Below are 20663 nucleotides of genomic sequence, written 5' to 3' on the forward strand. Positions count from 1 at the left end.
GGTGGAGAACAAGCACGTGTACTCTACCCGTATGGCCACTGTCAGATCAGTTTCTAATACTTCTATGTGGCTACTTTCTCACGCAACTGAGGGAGCCGCTAGAGCTAGTGGAGCGGGCCTCGTCATGAGGCGTCAGGCCTGGCTCCACCACTGTGACTTTGCAGAGCCCTTCAAAGCGACCTTCGTGAATGCCCCCTTTGATGGTTCTGCCCTGTTTGGCAAAACTGTTCGCGAAACGTTAGTCCAGAGCGAGAAGGATGGGAAGACGCTGTCTGCCGTCGGAGTCCGCTTCTCAGCTCCCCAGAGGTCCTTCTCGAAGAACCAAAAGGGACAGAAGAAGATGTGGTTCCTGAAGTCGCAGCAATCCCAACCTGCTCCGGACAACCAGTCCTTCCGTGGCAGAGGAGGACAGGGAGGTCGCCGTCCTAGAGGCAGAGGGGCTCCTAGGAACTTTGGGTCCAGAGAACCTTTCTCTGACAGACCCACGCAACAGCCCTGAAGGGTTGCCCGGCTGTCCATCTCTGGAGGCAGTCGGGGGGCGTTTTTCGAGGCACCTGACATCTTGAGAGTCAATCACGTAAGACCGTTGGGTGCTTTGTGTGATATCCAGAGGTTATGCCATTCCCCTGAGCAAAATCCCCAGATCCCGAAGCCTCCCCGATGTACCACCCGACCAAAGGGAGGCAGCAGCTGTCGAAATCAAGCAGCTGTTAGGAAAAAGAGCCATCCAGCGCGTCCCCTGAGATCAGACCGGATCAGGGTTTTACTCCAGGTTCTTCTTGGTGCCAAAGAAAACGGGGGACTTAAGACCGATCTTAGACCTTTCCCTGCTGAACCTGTCTGTAACCAAGCAAAAATTCCGGATGGTCACTCTACAATCTATACTCCCCCTTTTGCGGGAGAACGATTGCATGTGCTCTATCGACCTCAAGGACGCGTACTACCACATTCGGATGGACAGACGGTCCAGGAGGTTCCTTCGCTTCCGGCTGGGAGCCAGCCACTACCAGTTCAGGGTCCTTCCCTTTGGTCTCACCTCTGCCCCCAGGGTGTTCACCAAGGTACTAGCAGTGGTAGCGGCCCACCTGAGACTCCAGGGAATACAGGTCTTTCCGTACCTGGACGACTGGCTCCTCACGGCATCATCAAGGCATCTACTGTGCTCAGCCAGAGACTATTTCCTCATTATAGCCCCGAGGCTGGGCATCACCATAAACATGGAAAACTCTTTACTGCATCCCACACAACTTATAGATTTCATAGGAGGAAGGTTGGACACAAGATCAATGCGGGCCTTCCTCACTCCAGATCGACTGTTCAGCCTGAAGTGTCATATCACAGCAGTCCTGCAACCGTTCCCGACGGCGGCTTTGGTCCTGAGGGCCCTGGGTTCAATGGCAGCAGCTATTCCACTTCTTCTCCATGCTCGCTTACACATGCGGGTTCTTCAATGGACCCTACAGGTCCAGTGGTCTCCGCAGTACTCTTCTCTCAACAGCCCGATAGCTATCAGCAAGGCATGCAGGGACTCCCTGTTTTGGTGGCTCCAGTCACCGGAGCTCCTAGCAGGGAGACCCTTTTGTGCTACATTCCCCCTAGCCACGGTGACCACGGACGCTTCTCGCCTCGGGTGGGGGGGGCATTCTGCGGGCAAGATTGTCCAAGGCACGTGGAACAGTTCAGAGACCTCGTTGCATATAAATGAACTGGAGATGAGGGTGGTGCTCTTAGCGTTGCAAGCACTTCACAGCCTTCTCCCTGCAGGGACTATTGCGATCCAGATGGACAACATGTTGGTAGTCTGGTACATCAACAAGCAGGGGGGAACCAGGTCCTATCCCCTTTGTCGAGAGGCCATGAGAGTCTGGGAATGGGCAATCTCCACCAAACGCTTTCTTGTAGCAATGCACATTCCGGGAAGGTCCAACGTCCTTGCGGACAAGCTCAGTCGCACCATTCTTTCTCCTCACGAATGGTCTCTCAATCCTCTGGTAGTGAAGAAGATTTTTGCCGTCTGGGGGCAACCCTGTTGCGATCTTTTTGCTTCTCACTCAAACGCCAAATGTGACAGTTTCTTCGCTCTGCTTCCCCCACCTGGGGAATCCCCGAGAGACGCTCTGGTGCATGCTTGGCCTCCCTGTCTCCTTTATGCTTATCCTCCACTACCTCTAATGCAGAGGCTCTTGCAGAAAGCCAACAGTTTGGGGAGCAGAATGATTCTCATTGCCCCGTTCTGGCCTCGTCAGCCTTGGTTCCCTTATGTATGGTCTCACAAAGTGAATCTGCCCTGGATTCTAGATCCGATCCCGGATCTCATTTCCCATCCTCAAGGGCTCCCAATTCCGAATCTACATACCTTGAGATTGACAGCCTGACTGCTCCAGTTCCATCCTTGATTAGGACTCCCGGTATCTCATCACCAGTCAAGGCCATTTTAGTGGCCGCTCATAAACCTTCCACTAGGAAGGTTTACCGGAGCAAATGGAAAAGGTTTTCTATTTGGGCGACTCAGAACAATATTGATCCTTTTTCTGCACCAATGTCTGCGGTACTGGACTTCTTAACAGACCTCTTTCATCAGGGGGCCAGTTCTTCCACGGTAAAGGTACAAATGGCAGCGATTTCCCATTATCATGTGGGTCATGAGTCAGCTCCCCTCATGACTGCAAAACTTTGCAAGACCTTTCTTAAAGGAGTTTTTCTGTTGAGGCCTCCGGTCAAAGAAGCTGTGCCACCTTGGGACCTATCTTTAGTCCTGCAGGCCCTTACTGCTCCTCCCTTTGAGCCTGCAGCTTCTGTAGATCTAAAGTACCTTTCCTGGAAGACTGCCTTCTTGGTAGCCATCACCTCAGCCAGAAGAGTGTCGGAACTCCAGGCTCTATGCGTCAAACCGCCTTACCTCTCCTTTTTTCCCGATAGGGTGTTCCTCAGGACCAATCCTTCTTTTCTTCCAAAAGTTTCTTCGGAATCTAATATTAACCAATCAATCAACTTACCTGTTTTTTTCCCCAACTATAAAAACAAAGGAGAATATAAGCTGCATTCTTTAGATGTTCACAGACAATTGCGCTTCTACATTCACAGAATGGCTGGTCATAGACAATCAGATCAACTGTTCGTCTCCTTTGCTAAATTTGCTATGGGTAAAGCAGTCTCCAAGGTCACACTGTCGAGATGGATTGCTAATTGTATTTTGCAGGCTTATGACACTTCAGGTAGGCCTGCTCCTCAGAGGATTACAGCTCACTCTACTAGGGCAGTTTCCACTTCAGCCGCTTTTAAGTCCCGAGTGCCATTGGATGATATCTGTGCAGCAGCCACTTGGGCCTCGTCTCATACCTTCATTTCTCATTATAAGGTGGATGTTGTTTCCAGGGGGAGAGCATCCTTTGGCTCTGCGGTGCTCCGGAACATCCTTCCATGACGGCCGCCCAAGGTTTAGGTAGCTGGGGACTCTGTCCCACAGGTTGCAGACAAATGAAGTCTGCCTACTTCAGATTTAGAAGTTATGTACTCACCATAACGTTCCATCTGAGTAGGTGACTTCATTTGGATGCAACCATCCATCCCCCTGACCTATTTAGAGTAAGAGTTTATTCCTGTGTTCAGGTATTTTATACTAGTATTCACTAGGCAAACTCAATCTGAGGTCAGTTAGGGCTTGGCAGGGGATTATGGGTAGAGGGAGGAGCTAGGAGCTCGGATCCTAAGCTTTTGAAATGCCGGCTCGGATCCGAAGTTGGATCCGATACCCACAGGTTGCATCCAAATGAAGTCACCTACTCAGATGGAACGTTATGGTGAGTACATAACTTCTAATTTGTGTGCTTTGCTTTTTATTTTTTCTTTTATTTTATATGTCTTGTAGTAAATTCATGCAATGTTTTATTTCTCTGTTATGTTTAAACTTTTTAATCTTACATATATATTTGTCTTTGCCTCTGGGCCTGGATCATGACTAACAAGGATCTTTGTACTAGCTCACTCACCTCATTAACAAATTCAGATAAAGAAATTGCATGTTTTGCTTTGTGGCAGGTCCTTGGTACCACTTTTCATATCTAGGTAGTAGTTAAAGAAAAACATATTTTTATACATGAATGATTTGCAGTCTGCCCTAGTTTTAGTAGCATGAGTGGCACTATATTAAAGGGATTAAGAGTCCAGGTTCTTAATGAGCTATGTCGTATGGAATAAAATTCAGTTCTTGCACTTCATCCTTTGCAACATTAAAGTGATTTGCCGATGAATATAAACTTGCATGTGCACCATGGTATGTGGTGCATAAACTGCTGATTCAGTGTTTCTCCTCATCAGCTAACTTTTTTTTGCCTATTTATTATTAAAAAAAAATTAAAAAATGACATGTTTAGCATTTTGATGCCACAGAGTGTAAACAGTAAACGTTAACCTATGTGGCATCAGTACAGGTAAAGAGTCATGAGCAGTCATATATTTTAATGGTCGCAGCATTGAACATGTGCGAAGATATATCCATTAAAGTCTGTGTATGGACATCATGCTAGCTTCTAGGTGATGTTACCATCTGATGTTATCCATGCCTCACTCTTGGGTCATAGGATCCGACATCGGATCCAAGCCATCAACTTTTCAGACATCTTCTAGGCTCGAGCTCCTCCAACTCCCATGATCCCTTGCTGACCTCTAACGACCTCAGATCTCATTTGTTTCACTCAGCATCAAACGCAGATTCTTTGGCTAAAGTCTCCAGTGGGGATAAGTAGCATAATGTCTCTTAATTTTCCTTAATTTCTTTTTTTTTAATAGTCTTTAGTGTTGGTTGGTTAATTTAGAGGTAGTAATTAGTCCCTCTCCTCCCGTTTCGGTTCTTTGTTTGTTGTTGCGGTTGTTGTAGTGTGTTTTGGCACCATTTTTGTTTTTGTTCCTTTATTCTCTTAGTGTTGTAGTTCATTCAATTTAGTGTTGCTGTTAGTTCTTCTGGGTCCTTTCTGGTTTTATTGACATTAGCTTTTCGACCAGTTATTGATTTAGTGCATCCCTTAGGCTTTGGTTTTGTCTTGTGGTTCCAGCATGTCAGACAAGCCTGCTGAGTTTAAAAGGTGCTCCTCATTTGGTTGGAAGATGCCCGTGTCTGATTCGCACAAGGAGTGCCTTTATTGTCTGGGCACCGACCACCTGGAGGTTGAATGTGACATTTGTGCAGCATTCAACCCCAGGGCTTTGATCGAGAGCCATAACAAACTTCTGTTAAAAGGTATGGTCCAAGGGGGTCTGTTGGCCCTGTCCCCGGCCAAGCCTGGACCCTCCGATCTTAAGAGGCAGGCCCTCTGTCTCCCCAGGTCTTCTTCTTCAAAAAATGCCAGGCTGTTGGATTCCAGCTCCTCAGCTCCAACCCCAGCCTCGGCTCTGTCGGATTCAATTTCCTTGGATCCTAGGTCCCGCGACTCCCCCTCTGGATCCAGGGTTTCCACTCCGAGGTCCACGGATCAGAGGTCGTTGGAATCTACTCCTTGATCCAAGGCCCGTGGATCAAAGCCTTCTCTTCCGGCCAGATCCGGACCAGCCACAGATCCGGCTCCATCAGATCTGAGTCACATGGGATCCAAGCATCTGGATTCAAGGAGGTCCCATTCGGGATCAGTGTTGGATCCCAAAATTATTATAGAGGACTCCCTGTCAGGTTCTGGCTTGGGGCAGTCCCCTTCTACCAACATAGGAGCCGATCTTCGGACAGGCAGGGGAGGTCCTTGGGGTCCAGACATCCATCCCCTGCTAGGTCCTCCACCTCATTTAGGACCTCCAGGAGCTTGCTCCCTACCAATATGGACAGGATGATGAGGCCCTTTCTCAAGGCTTAGATTGAGTTGGGGCTTCTTGCATCCCCTGCCCATCTGGCCAGGGGGTCCATCTCCTATCCCTTCGCTGGCTTCTCTTTGTCAGATTCATATAGTTTCGGATTTTCTGAACCTGGGACGCATGGAGAGAAGATGGGGGGGTTCCCCTAGAGGCCATTCTGTCTGTACCCTGTCGGAGTCCCTGACTGCCTCTGCTTGGCCTCCCCCTGGGCAGATGAAGTCTTGGCCCGACCTGTCTCCCCAGAGTCCTTGGATAGGGGCTCTGGACCTGTTTCTTTTGTACCGTTCCCATTCCCTTGATGCTTTGGCCCTAAAGAGCTCGGGGCCGGTACTTTCCAGAGGCCGGCAGGTGTTGCCATACTCTGATCCCTCTTCTCAGGTGGGCTTGCCTGCCGGGAGTCCAGATGGGGCATCGTCCAGCCCTTCAGCTTTCTGGATTGTAGAGAGGACATTTCTCTTCACTAGAGTTTCCTCCCTGGCTTTCCAGGGACCTTCCCAGGCCCCAAGAGCAGACTCTTCCCATCCTGTTCCTGGTCAGCCCTCTCAAACAAGCCTTCAGGCAGCAGGCACCCTCCTTGGGGTCCCCCTCTCTTCCGAATCCTCCACCGAGACCCCCCTCCGGAGGAGATGCCTTGGAAGAGATCATTCATGAGGAGGTACCTAGACACCCCTTCTGAGTCTCTCAGTGAGGATACGGAACTTGATGAGGGGGAAGAGTTCTCCAAGATCTCTGCCCGAGGATGTCTATTTTGGAGACATCTTAGAGATCTTCAAACTTAAAGGCGGATGATCTTCCCTTGCCCTGTCCTTCGAAGAGTCCGTGTTCCTGAAGGCTTTTGGGACGGGACCATCAACCTCCTGGTTTCCCCCCCCGCTGACGAACTTGTAGCCCTTATTGCCAGCAGGGCATGGAATGAGCCAGATACTGTGGAGCCTGTGTCCAAGCACTCCAATAAATTTCTCAGCCCTCCTTCTGACAAACAGTTCTGGTCTAAGGGTGTGCCAGTCAATGCCATTGTGGTAGCTGCTGCCACCAAGAAAGAGCTGGCAGAGCAGGTTACGTCTATTCATCCCCCTAACCAAGAGTCCCGGGTGATCGACAGACATGGAAAGTGGGTCTTCCCCTCAGCAACCTTTGGTCTGTTGGCGCTTAACTACTTGGCACATTTTACCTAGGTCCAGAGGGACTTGGTTAAGGAGCTTACCACGTCCCTGTCTAAGTTGCTGTCTGCCTGGGAGCTAAATAAGGTATCCCTCAAGCTGTCTACAGTCACTTCCTTAGCTAATTCCTCGATGAGACTGATTGCTAACGCTGCAGAAGGCACCTCTCGAGTGGCCGGTACAGGCATTGTTATTGAGCGTCACGCCTGGCTCCGTCTTTGCAGATTTGCAGAGTCCTTTAAGGCGTCCTTTACCAGTGTCCCCTTCGATGGGTCTACCCTCTTTGGTCCTTTGGTCAAAGAAACACTCACCTGCAGTGAGCAGGATGGCAACACCTTGTTGGCTGTGGAAATCATTTTTCTGCCAATCAGTGCTCCTTCTCCAAGATGCAGTGAGGGACCAGGAAAATGTAGTTTTGCAAGTCGCAGTCTTCCTTTCAAGACGCTCAGGATGAGCCTTTGCTGTCCTCTAACCCCCTCAGATCAAGTTTGTGGCAGGTCCTTGGTAGGGGGAATCAGGGCGAAATACTGGCTGCACTTCTGGTTGTGAGGAGAGAGGGTTCAATGCAGATGCCGCTCCAGAAGCAGAGGGGTCCTCAGAATCATGGCTTTAGGGAACCCTACTCTGAGAAGCTCCCCCCCCCTCCCCGCACTCATGAGGCGCTGCCTGACTGTTCTGCCCTGGAAATATTACAAAAGATCACCGGATGCTAAACATTATTTTCAGGGGCTATTTTATTCCCTTTTGTCAGTCTCCCCCTCCAATCAGGAAGTTCCTCCCCGATGTGCCACCCCATCAGAGGGAATTAGCTCAGAAAGAAGTGCTCAAACTTCTTCGGAAGAGAGCCATCCAGGAGGTCCCCCCAGTACAATGAGAATCTGGAACTTACTTTTGCTTCTTTTTGATGCCAAAGAAGACAGGGGACCTGCATCCAGTTTTGGACCTCAGCATACTAAACCTCTCTGTCAAGAAGTCAAAGTTCTGGATGGTCACTCTCCAGTCCATTGTGCTTCTTTTTCATAAGAGCGATTGGATGTGCTCTGTGGATCTCCAAGATGCGTACTGTCATATAAAAATAAACAGACAGTCCAGGAGACATCTCCCCTATCGCGTAGGAGCTGATCATTACCAGTTGAGGAGCCTGTCCTTTGGTCTCACCACAGCCCCCCCCCCCCCCGGGTGTTAACCAAGTGTGTGGCAGTAGTCACAGCTCACCTGAGACTGCAGGGATTCCAGATGTTTCCTTACCTCGACGATTGGCTCCTCACAGCTCCCACCAAGCATTGACTGGCCGCAGCCACTCAGTATGTGCTTTGACTGTTTGACCAGTTAGGGATTACAGTGAACTTCCCCAAATTGAAACTGATCCCATCCCAAAATTTGGAGTTCATCGAGATTCAGCTAGGCACTCTGTCAGAGATTGCAGAGCTCCCTGTCTGACATGTACATCTGATCAGATCTCATGTCCAGTGACTTCTGGATCTGACTCATCCTCAGGTCCACCTTATTCTCAGGGCCTTAGGATCCATGCATGCGGCAACCTATCTGCTGCCGTTAGCCAGATTCTATATGAGAGTTCTGCAGTGGACTCTAGCAGTCCAGTGATCTTCCATATCTCATTCGATGATGGCTTAAGTCTGTCTCACTCTATTGTGCAGGTGTCTTCTCTTTTGGTGTGTTCAGTCTTCTGACCTCCAAGCAGGCATACCATTCTCTCTTCCTGCCCCCAGCGCCACCATGACCTTGGATGCTGGCCTGTTGGGGTGGGGGCGTATTACCAGGGAAAGACAGTCCAAGGCACATGGTCCTCTGCAGAGACCAGATTGCACATAAATATACTGAAGAGGAGAGCAGTCCTCCTCACATTGCAAGGTTTTCAGGACTGCCTCCCTCTAGGTACCATTGCAGTTCACATGGAGAACTTGGCAGTTGTGTGGTACTTCAGTAAGTAAGAGGGAACATGGTCTTATCTGCTTTGTCGCGAGGTCATGAGGGTGTGGGAATGGGTGATGTCCTCGGGGCGCTTTCTCCTTGCAATGCACATGCCCTGCGAGTCCAGTGTGTTGGCGGACAGACTCAGCAGGGCAATCCTGAATCCTTATGAGTGGTCCCTGAATCCTTCGGTGACCAAAGACATTTTCCTTCGTTGGGGTCAACCAAGCTGCAATCTGTTTGCCTCTCCTCACAACCAGAAGTGCAGCCAGTATTTCGCCCTGATTCCCCCTCTCAGGGAGTCCCCCAGGAACACTTTGGTTCACGAGTGGCCTCTGGGTCTCCTTTATGCCTATCTTCCTATACCCCTCATTCCAAGAGTGCTCAAAGTCCGAAGCCTCAAGGTGACCCTGATCCTCATCACTCCCTTTGGCCTCAGCAGGTGTGGTTTCCCTCCTATGGTCTCATTTGAAGTACCCCCTTGGGTACTAGGTCCCCTTCCAGATCTGATTTCCCATCCCTCCCAACTTCTGACCCTCAACCTTCAGAATCTTCATCTGAAAGCGTGGATTGTCCATTTCCTTTAATCCCAAATCAGTCCAGGCTTGCCTCTCCCGTAAGGAACATTATTCTGGCCTCTTAAAAGACATCCACCAGAAAAGTATACACGAGTAAATGGAAAAGGTTTTCTGTTTGGGCCAAGCAGCAAAATCTAGACCCCTTCTCAGCTCCCATCCCAGACATCTTACTCTTCTTCTCTTCACTTTTTCAAGAAGGGGCTAGATTTCTATTATCAAAGTGCAATTGGTGATGATCTCCAATTTTCAAATTTGTGAGGAACGTACTTTTTCATCTTGCCTCTGTAAGACATTTTTGAAAGGTGTTTTTCTGCTCTGCTTCTTATCAAGGAATCTTCCCTGCCTTGGGACCCTTCTTTTGTGCTGCAGTTTCTTACACAGAGTCCCTTTGAGCCTACTGCTACATGCAATATGAAATTTTTATAAGACTGCCTTTCTGGTAGCAATAACTTTGGCAAGAAAAGTTTCAGAGTTGCAGGCTCTTTCTATCAGACCTCCTTACATGATGTTTCATAAAAACAGAGTGGCTCTTTGAACCAATCCTTCCTTCATGCCTAGTATAGCCACGGAAGCAAATTTGACTCAGTCTATTCAATTGCCTGTTTTCTTCCCTAATTTTCTAATAAAGGGGAGTATCTACTGCATATGCTTGATGTTCATAGACAGTTATGGTTCTGCTTGGATAGAGCGAAGAGTTTCCGCAGATCTGACCAACTGTCTGTGGCATTTTCGCTTAACAGATTGGGTCAGGTGGTCTTTAAGGTTACTATTTCTTGTTGGATTTTGAAGTGTATTTCCTTTGCCTGTTCATTTAAAGGCTTATTATTACCAGGTTCAGTCAGTGCTCATTCCACTAGATCAGTAGATACGTCCGCTGCCTATCTGGCATATCATTCCATAGACGAGATTTGTACGCCAGCCACTTGGTCTACTCCTCACATCTTTGTTAATCATTATAAGCTTAACATTGTCTCCAGGAACAGGGCTTCCTTTGGCTGCACAGTTCTTCGGCATGTCCTTCCATGAGGCCACCCAGGATTTAGGGTAGTTGGGGACTCTGACCCAAGAGTGAGGAAGAGTGACATGGATAACATCAGCTAAAGAGTTATGTACTTACCATAGCTTGGCATCTGTGTTATCCTGTGTCACTACTCATCACTATCCCTCCCTCCTTCCCCCGGCCTATGGGACCTAGAGGAAGTAGAGATGTCGTATCTGGTGGTCAGGTCTTACTTAGCTGCTTTCTAGCTTAGGGCAAACTTGATCTGAGGGGGGTTAGAGGACAGCAAAGGATTATGGGAGTGGGAGGAGCTTGAGCCTAGAAGCTATCTGAAAAGTTGTTGGCTCAGATCCGATGTCGGATCCTACGACCCAAAGGTGAGGAACAGTGACATAGGATAACACAGATGCCAAGTTAAGATAAATACATAACTCTTTTTCAGGTAGACTAAATTTATTTGGGCTGTGGTTTTAATAAAAGACTTACAAAGATTTTTATTAAAATATGGTTCATAAATGTAAAGTGTAACAAAACAGAAATTTTCCGCAAAGTAAATTGGAATGTTAACAAACACTTTAAGCAAGTCAGGTGACCAGAATGAGGTTCCCAGGTCATCCCCAAAATGTGCTGTTTTTATGTACTTTGGTCTTCGTAGCATGTTTAAATGCTGTCAAACAGTAGATTTTCTTGAATGTTATTTCAATATTTGCTCTCTGAAGCAGAAACAAATGTGGTGGCATCATTTACCTTTAAGAAATTTTAGAAGGTAGAAACAGATTCTTACAGTACTGAAAACATTTTAAAGAAATGCACAGTAAATGAATGGCTACCGTTATTTTAATAGAAAATGGCTAGGTTTTATTGTAACATGCTTATCTTCTTTTTTATTTTTCTTAGCTTCAGTTACTGATTGAAATTGCGTGGCCTCTCTTCATCTTCTTCATTCTGATCTCTGTACGTCTTAACTATCCACCATATGAACAACATGAATGTAAGTATCTTATAATCAAACATGTAATTCTTTCTAAATATCTTTTAGAGTCTGTCAGGTTATGTCTGTCTGCCTAGGAGGTGCTGAAGTTGGAGTTTCCACAATTTAAATTAACGTGTATAATGCCTAGCCCAGACGTTCAGCCAGAAACTGAAGCCTCTTTCTTCATTGTAATTAATGATGGGGTCTGTGACAATGGATCGAATAGTAAAAATATCAAACAGCTGTAAGAATGAAAATGCCGTTCATAGAAATTGTTTTCTGAGATCACGGTACAGTGAAAATTGGAAAATTTGCCCTTTCCTCACTGTAGTGCAATCCTGGAGTTGGTATATATATTTACGGGGGGTGTGGGGAGCACAGCCCCCCACAAAATGGATTTCTATGAATGTCATTTTTGTTCTTACAGCCGTTCGATCTTTCTACTATTCGATCCGTTGTCATAGACCCTTAATGATCTTGCCATATGTGCCATAGGGACTGCTGTTGTGAAATATGTTAAACAGTGGTTGATTTTTACTGGTGGTGATTTTACTACATTAGCTTACAAATAGAAGTAGTTTTAATCTGCGAGTAAAACATTGAAGGAATATTATTATTATTATTATTTTTTTTTTTTTTAACATGAAAAGATTATTTCGGCATAAAGTATTTGAGTACAGTGTATACTGATGGGGGTGCTGTCACTTACCTGTCATTTAACCTACTCTTTCTCTCCAGTCAGCCAACTGAAGTGTTTGAATTTTAACAGCTGACCATATTTTCTTCATTTATCTTTTACTTTAGATAGACTACCACTGTTCCTGGTCTGTCAGTCAGAATGCTACCGTCACAGTTTCATCAAATTAATCCTAACCATGGCATTTGATTAATAGCTATGTGGGGTTTTAGGCCAGGAGCATGAAGTACTTCTGTATGAGGTTATTTTGTAGTGTGGAAGTGGCCCAGATCTGAGCCTTTTCTGTCCTGTCTGGTCAGTCTGTCATGGGGAAGTTGTAGTCACACTTGGCTGGCTGCAGCTTCCATTTCATAATGAACAGAGTCTGTGGGTAGAGACCCAGCAGTAGTGAGAGAAAACTCAGCTGTGCTGGCAAACTGATAGCACTGGCTGGACTTTGCTACTGCTGCCTGGACAGTATGATGAAATGAGATGACAGCTTCACCAGGAACTCTGTAACCTCACTTACCTGACATGTTTTTTGTATTCCTTAGTGTAAAAACCAGAATGTTGTAAATGCAAGCAGACTTCTTTATGTCAGTGCAGTTAATATGTACCTACCAGTAAACTCTGAAGTAATGCTATTCTGATGATGTACAGGGGTGAGTCCTGTTCTAGAATAAACAGTAACAGATTAGAAAATGACCACAGACAGTGGGTAACAGCCGACTAATTAATGGTTCAAAGCTGTTTGTCTTAAAATCTATGAAGTATAATATTTTATAGTTTGCTTTGTTTTGCTAGATTGCAAGCAGTTCATCACTTTGTGTCTTTTATAGCATACACCTCCGTACTGATTAGACAATAAATCCACTTCTTCTGAATATAGTAATTTGCTAATTTTACTGGATCAGTTAATAGAGCTAGTTCAAAAGGTCTGGTATGAAAAGCAGCAGAAAAGAAATGTGTCTGTCAGTGATGACCATTGACTGTATCAGTAATGGTCTTCAGTGTGTTGTAGGACAGAGGGTGGGATGGAGAAAGACAGACTGATGTGGTAGTATTCAGCCTACAAACTGTGTGACCTTAATTCTGAACATTAATTCATGTAGTCTTTGGAAGTAAGTATAACACCAAAGAGTGCTAATGCAGAAAAAAAGTACATCATAGATCCTTTTTTCCATACCAGTATGCAGGCAGTCATATTTCAGAGATTGTGATCAATGAGAGCAGCAGCTAAGAACATTAGGTAGCCTGGTCCTTTAGTGCAGGGTACAAAATCCCACCTCTGACCCAGGTGACCAGGGTCTGACTAGTGGTCCTGGCACTGGCGGAGTTAGAAGAGGTGGGGTGGCCTGTTGTCCTCTCCAGTGAGGGAGGGAGAGGTTGAATGTACTCAGGAGCATACTGATTAGTGCTCACTTCCTGGTGGAGACCTCAAAGCTCACCACTTGTGCCTTGGATGTTGATAGAAAAATGCTTTGAGGGATCGCCCCCATAGAAGCCTCTGCTATCACCCCATTGTACATCTTTCCCCTATGCCTCACCACATGTTTGTGTGTTTTAGGGATGGGGGAAGCTAAAGTAAGAAAGCCTCAAACTACCCTTGATGACTGTCTGAATGATGGCCCCTTCTGACTGACGCTTACCTCAGTCATTGGGAATGAATGGTTTAATTGGCTGTGGAGGAGGCTAATGGTCAGTAGGCAGCAGGGGCAGTGAGCAAATGAGTAGAGGCAAAGTAGGTGAAGACTGGCAGAAGTGATGCATACTGACAGGTGGAGTCAGACTTGGGTGCAGAGTTGTGTTTTAAAAACTAATACACAGCAAAAACTTTCCATGAACAGTAGTTGAAAACTAAACTTTTTTGCGTCAGTTGAAGACTAAATGAGCAACTGGTGACATCTCAGAAAAAAGTTTGAAAAATGTAATTTAATGCACACAGACACACATTTGTGTATATATAGGCATGTGTTTTCTTGTGTTTGTTTTATTTTATGGAATATTTTCAGAAGTGTAAGGTGCACCTTAAACTAACAGAAAGTTGCAGTTGACAAAGGAATAGAGGTGTCCTTGACATTCTCTTGCTGTTGTGTGAGCAGTGGCAGAGAGGTTGTAATATTATAGGCATGATATGTATAGAATGTTAATGACAGATTTTGCAGAACTGGCTTAACTGACCTTTGATTTCAGCAGGGACTATGGCTTAATGGTTGAGGTTTTGAGTTATGCAACCCATATCTGCATATTAGAGCATGGCTGCTACAATTTACACTTCTATTTGCTGTGTCTAATCTGTATTCGGGATCAAAAGGTAAATGAATCTGAGCTTCCAAGATGGCTGCACATTGAGTAACAGCTTAATTCTGGCTCCCCCAGTGTGAAAAGAGAAACTTAGCAGAGAAAGCCAGTAGACCTGGATTTCTTCGTAAATTTCAGTAACTAACAAGTGCACTGCCTGGATGCCAGGAAAAAAGAAATACAGATGACCTGAATGCAAATCAGCTAGAAAAGGTGATGAAAAAACACTGACTGGGAAAAGTACTGTAGCTGTTCAGCAAAAAGAAGTGAAAGCTCCAGGCATGACTTCCAGTAACCTTGAGGAAGGTATAAAGCAATTGTGTACAGACCTGACTAAAATAAATTAAACACTGATGGAGTATATCAACACAAACAATAAAAGGCTGGAAAAAATGGAAGAAGCTTTAAACAGATACTCAGATGAGATGATAAAACTGCAAAACACAGAGGTCAAAATGAAGAAAAGGCTGGCTGAATATGAGACTGCACAAGAAGAGATGTTTAAAAAAATAATAGAATTAGAGGACAGAGCATGTAGAGAAAACCTGAGATTTTCTGCTGTACCTAACAGGCTAGAAGGAACAGACTGAGTTAATTTCATGAAAGCATAAATAGCAACTGGACTGGTATTCCACAGCAGGAATTGTTAATTGAAAGGGCACATCGTGTGTATGCTCCATACCTGGTTATGAGAAAACATCCTTGACCTTTAGTAGTAAAAATTCAATCTTGTCAGCAGGAGGAGTTGATTCTGACAGAATTGTAGCAGAAGGACAAATTATAAAAAATGTTTTGGAGAATGAGTACTCATCATACACCAGGCAGAAGAGGAATACATTTATTCCATTATGTAGTGAATGTTGAGAAGCATGTGCAAGATTCAAACTGCTGTACCCAGCTATCTTCAGAATATTTTTCCCTGGAGGAACAAAAACATTTTTTAATGAAGTACACACTAAGGAAGAAGTACAAATGTTTGTCCAACAAAACTTGAGCTGTGAAACAGAAGGAGATTCTGCCTCTTATTCTTCTGATAATAAAGATCACAGAGAGGCTGTGCCAGTTAAACCTTTCCTGTGATTCAGTGGAAAATGCTTGAGAGAGGGAAAAAAGCTCAGGAGTTTACTAGAAGAATCGAGAGTGCACTGGAAATGAAGCAGAGACAGGGTTTGGGAGATGGAGATGAACAGGAATAGAACAAAAAAAATCTGGAAATATTGGACTTTCTTGGACATGTTAAACTTGTAGGAGACTCTAAAGTGTAAACTTGTAGGGGACTGTAAGGCATATGCCCTACTTCATGTCATTAATGTTTGGAGACTAATATCAGTAACTTGGAAATTGACAAATGTGGGATTTCAAAGCATTAATTATATTTGTGAAACAAGACAGAACAAGAAAGTCTGGAAATGTTGGACTTGTTTGGACTTTGTTAAACTTCTAGGGGACTCTAAAGCATATGCCGTATTTCGTGTCATTAATGTTTGGAGAAATACTTAGGAGAGGGGAAGAGGAAGGAGAGAGTTAAAAAGTAAAACAATTGTTTTTCTTAACAGTGTTACCTAAGTGGTGCATGATTTATTTGCATGTTATAAAGTAAAGTTTTTTCAGTTATTTTTAAGTGTAATTGGGATGTTAATGTTAATAGGTGCTTCTGTTTATTCTTTTTGTTTCTTTCTCCCTTCTTCTCTCTCTCTCTCCTTGTTCAGTTTTAAGAAATGCAGGCACTGCAATGTAAAAAAAGGATCTGGTTAAAAAGAGCAAGATAAAAGAAAAAAAAATAGTATGCTTTTTCTTATTCTTGCATATAGGGATGACTGGATTAAGGCTGTTAGCTTTATGTAGTAACAAGTTTTAGCAGAAAGTAATGAAAAAATATTTAATATTATTAGGTGTTTTTTCTAGTAAACAGTCCTGTATCTGGTTCTCAGATCACTAGCAGACAATCTGATAATGAGAAATGGCTTGGAGAAAATGTTTTCTGAAAGCATTCAAGTGTCTTCCCAGCTGGGAGAACTATAAAGACAAGGCAAAAATCAGACAACACTTAGCAGAATCACAGGCCGTACCATGTATCTTATCATGGATAATCTTTTTCTCTGTTTAGCTTGAGTCTGTGTATGTGGCTGTCAGTTTAGAACTTTTGTTCCTATTAAGGGGGTAAAACTTCAATATATGAAGATGTACATAGTTTTGTGTGTTATTATTAAGTTGGTAAGTTTAGGGGGGTATTGGGTGTGTGTGTATTTTTATTTGAGGGTTTTCAATAAAACAAAAAGTTCTCCAAGATGTGACATAAGCTCAAATGGAGATGGCAAGAAACAGCTGTATAATTGTATAAAAGATTAACCTGCCAGACAGTGCATGCATGTAACACAAAAGCTAGAACTAGACATTTAGCAAAAAAGCTGTTATACATAAAATGTGGGAATAATGATCCTTCAAGAATGTGTTACTTTCTATGTCTTTAAAAGTTAATGGTCTCACAGATGAATTCAAAAAAGAAAGAGCAGTGAACTATATTAAAAATGTAGAGTGCAAATAGCTGTGCTACAGGAGACACACATGGAAAGAACTGAACATGTGACTTTAGTAAAGAAAGGTTTTCAGTGTGGTTATTTAGCAGAATACCTGGGGTAAATGAAGCAAGGAGTACTTATATTAATTGCAAGAGGAGCTCCAGTAGCAACAGAAGAGGAAAAAAGACAATAATGGTAGATTTGTATTACTAAAGGACTACTGGGAAAGGAAGGGAATTATACTGGCATGCATTTATATTCCAATGAACACTGCTGTAATTGAGCTAAAGAAATTCTGGGAGAAATAATCAGCTTTCAGCAAGGAATATTACTTATAGATGGGGACTGGAATTTGATTTGCAACAGTGAATATGTGGCTGGGGGGCTCAGAAAGGGAGCTATAACACTGGAGGGTAGATTTTTTAAGTAATTTGTGAAAATATTTGGCATGGAAGATGTGAATTCTTTAATAGGAGTTCAAAGTGAATTTAAATATTATTCCCCAAAAGAGATAAAAACTGTGCTAGGCTAGACAGAATTTACATTCCACAGGAACGTGCATTTAATTGAAGGTCTTGATACACACCCAATAACTATTTCAGATCATGTACCAATAATAACTAAAATAAAACACAGGGTAATGAAATAAAAATGAGACACTGGTGCCTTCCCAACTGTCTGTTGAAAAGAGAGGAATTTAAGAGATGGGTAGTGGAAAATTTTCAAGAGCTGTTAAGGAAGATAAGAAACTTTGTTTGAAAATATATTTAGGGAGTAGGATAAAATTAAAGTGAAATTTAAAAATAGGGTGGAAATAAAAGAAAGGGAGATGTGGTTAAGAAGTAACAAGAATTATTTAGAGGGACTGACAAATATTAAAGTATTACTGGAAAAGGGGGACTCCTATAACTCTAGAGCACAAAAACTTATAGCACACTGACTCAGGCAACAGAAAGTAGAAAGGGCTGTCACAAAGCTTGGGGAACCTGTAATAAGGAAGATAACAAGGAATCCTGTAGAAGTATTGGAGATATTTCTGAAATTGTATGAAGTCTGTATAAAGCAGAGAAATATAAAAATCAAAAAAGGTACAAATGGAAATGCTTATGAAGAATTAAATATGCCAAGGTTAGACGTAGAGGAGGCTCAATTACTAACAGGATAGGAGGAGTTGAGATAAAAATGATGATGTATAAACAATTTGCAGGAAAGGTCCCAGGAATAGATGGTATTCTTGTGGACATCTGGAAGCTAGGAGGGAAAAAACTGATAAAAATCTGGAATGTTTTGTCTAACAGTAATTTAAGAGGAGGAGAAGTACCAACATCCTGGAAGAAAGCAGTAGTAGCTGTAATACGTAAAGAGGGTAAAGATCCATCAGACCCAGCTTCTTACAGGCCCATTTCAGTACTAAATCATGATTATAAAGTGTCTATGTCTGTAATGGCTAAAACGCAAGATAATACAAAAACTGAGAAAATGAAAGCTCTGTTATACAGATATCGATAGTAAGACGCAAGCAGTTAAAATGCTTTAGTCCCTTTAGTCTTATGTACTGGTCAGGCAAATTTTTATAAACCAGATGAGAAGTGTATAGCAATTAATAAAGAGCTGAAGGATTTTATCTGGGAGGGAAAGATGTCAAGAGTCAAGTGGGATAAGATGAGTGTTCCAATAGAACAGGGCAGATTGGGATTACCTGAGCTGATGGGGTATTTCAGAGCAACACATTTAGGGCTCCTATACATAGCATAAGCAGAAAAATGTAATTCAAAGGGGAAAGAGGTGATGATGAAACGGGGGGGGGGGGGCTCAAGTAACAGGGTAAGACTGGAATTTTGGATACAGATCTTTAAGGAGAACAACAATAATCATACAGAATATTTTATTCATAAAGTAACAGAAGTTCTTCTAAGAACTATGCCAACATAGGAATGGAGAAAGGAGATTCTGCCGATAGGGATGATTGCAGTTAGGGTTATAGACAATAGGTAAGAGGCGGTGGGAATATATTGGAGAAAACTGGCAAAGGAACCAAGGTATTGGGAGCAAATAACTAGAGAGGGAAAGGTAATAGAATGAGAAGGTGCAAAGAACTTATTTTGACTGCAGGCTAGTGATTGCCTTCCAGATCAAGGATTGATATAAGAGTAAAGGCAAAGAGAAAGAAATGTGTGTGTGTGTGTGTGTGGGGGGGGGGGTTGAGGTCCTAAACGAAAGACCAACACTGATAGAGTTCTTAGTAGAATTTAGGACAGAATTTGCTGTTAAGAAAGGAATAATTAATAGAGCTTCTAAAATATTGCATAACTATAAGAATCAATCAGAGGAGGTTAGGAAGGATTGGGAAGAGAGATTAGATAAGCAGTTCATAAAGAAACAATGGGGGGATATATGTATGTCACCCAAATATGCAACAAAATGTAGAAGATTTAGGATTTTTCCTGAAAGTGTTTACGTAGGTATTTTTACACCAAGCAGACTTCAAAGATTTTTTCCTCAAGTAGACAGCAAATGTTGCAGGTGTGATGGAGAAGAAAGAGATAACTGGGAATGTGTTTTATGGGAGTCTAATGAGTTGGCAGACTGAGGATTTCCTGCGGACTGCTTTATCAGAGGTGCTGGATGAGTGGATTTGGATGGTTGCCGAGATGATTTTTTGCAGCTGTGATGCAGAATCGGAATTGCTTAGACATACAAAGGCCCTGCTGATTTTAATTATGGTGGCTGCCAAAGAAGCAATTACTAGAAAATGGAAATTAAAGTCTAAACTAACTTTACTAGAAGTAGCGAAGATAATAACAGAGATAAAACAACTGGAACTGGGATTTTTAGAAAAGGGTAGAAGCAAATTACAAAGGAAAAAATCGGAAATGTGGATCATGGAACAAGGTTTAAAAGAAGGCAGGATTTGAATGAGCTATGTAATGGTTGAGTAAGAATGACTGGATATGTTAAAATTGATGTATAATGTTTGTAGCTACAGTTGTGTCAGCATAGTTTGGGATGTGCAACGTTTGCAACTAAAATTGTGTCAGTATGGTTTAGTTTTATTTATATAAATGTAACATGGCCTATGTCATACATAATAATTCAATAAAGATGTTACTTGTTTAAAAAAAAAAAAAAAAAAAAAAGGTAAATGAATCTGAAATAACTTAGATCCATAGTTGGCTACTGGGTCATACAGAGCAGTTGAAAATACGAGGATTCCTTTCTTTAACATCCCCCATCAGCAGTGGTGACCCTCAGATGCATAACTGCTTACAGTGTATGTAGCTGACTGCAAACTTGGGAGTATTGTCTTTAACCCTTCTGACACTGCCTCCCTCAAATGTCACCTAACGTCACACACAAATGGTGCAGTAGAAATACTTGGCCTTCAGTATATAAAAACTGAGGCGTTCTTGAATTCACTTGACTGTCTTTGGGTGAATTGACATGAATCAAAATCCTTGAAGACTACGGTCTTTCACCTGATGTCTGTAAAGCCACTACTGTCCAAAAAGCATATAGCAGTGCCCACCTAATCCTCTGTGGGATGGAGAGCTGTGCTAGGGAAGTAGTTTGTCCTGCTTGTATACATGTTATCTGACCAGTTATAGAATCCTGCGTGTTGTTCTGTAACTTACTCGCATACCACTTGGCACAGCTGGCAAAGGTACCAAGATTCGTTACAAGAAAGT

General features: G+C 43.4%; 1 protein-coding gene across 1 annotated transcript in view; it reads left to right on the forward strand.

Moving 5' to 3' along the window:
• Positions 1 to 20663, forward strand: part of ABCA1 (ATP binding cassette subfamily A member 1) — a 767698-nt gene that overhangs the window by 132550 nt on the left and 614485 nt on the right. The window contains exon 3 of the mRNA XM_044068257.1: positions 11406 to 11499. Within this exon, the coding sequence (XP_043924192.1) occupies positions 11406 to 11499 (94 nt within the window). The remainder of the gene's footprint in view (positions 1 to 11405; positions 11500 to 20663) is intronic.

The sequence above is a fragment of the Protopterus annectens genome, chromosome 4.part0 (assembly GCF_019279795.1).
Source record: "Protopterus annectens isolate FY-2018-M chromosome 4.part0, PAN1.0, whole genome shotgun sequence".
NCBI lineage: Eukaryota > Metazoa > Chordata > Ceratodontiformes > Protopteridae > Protopterus > Protopterus annectens.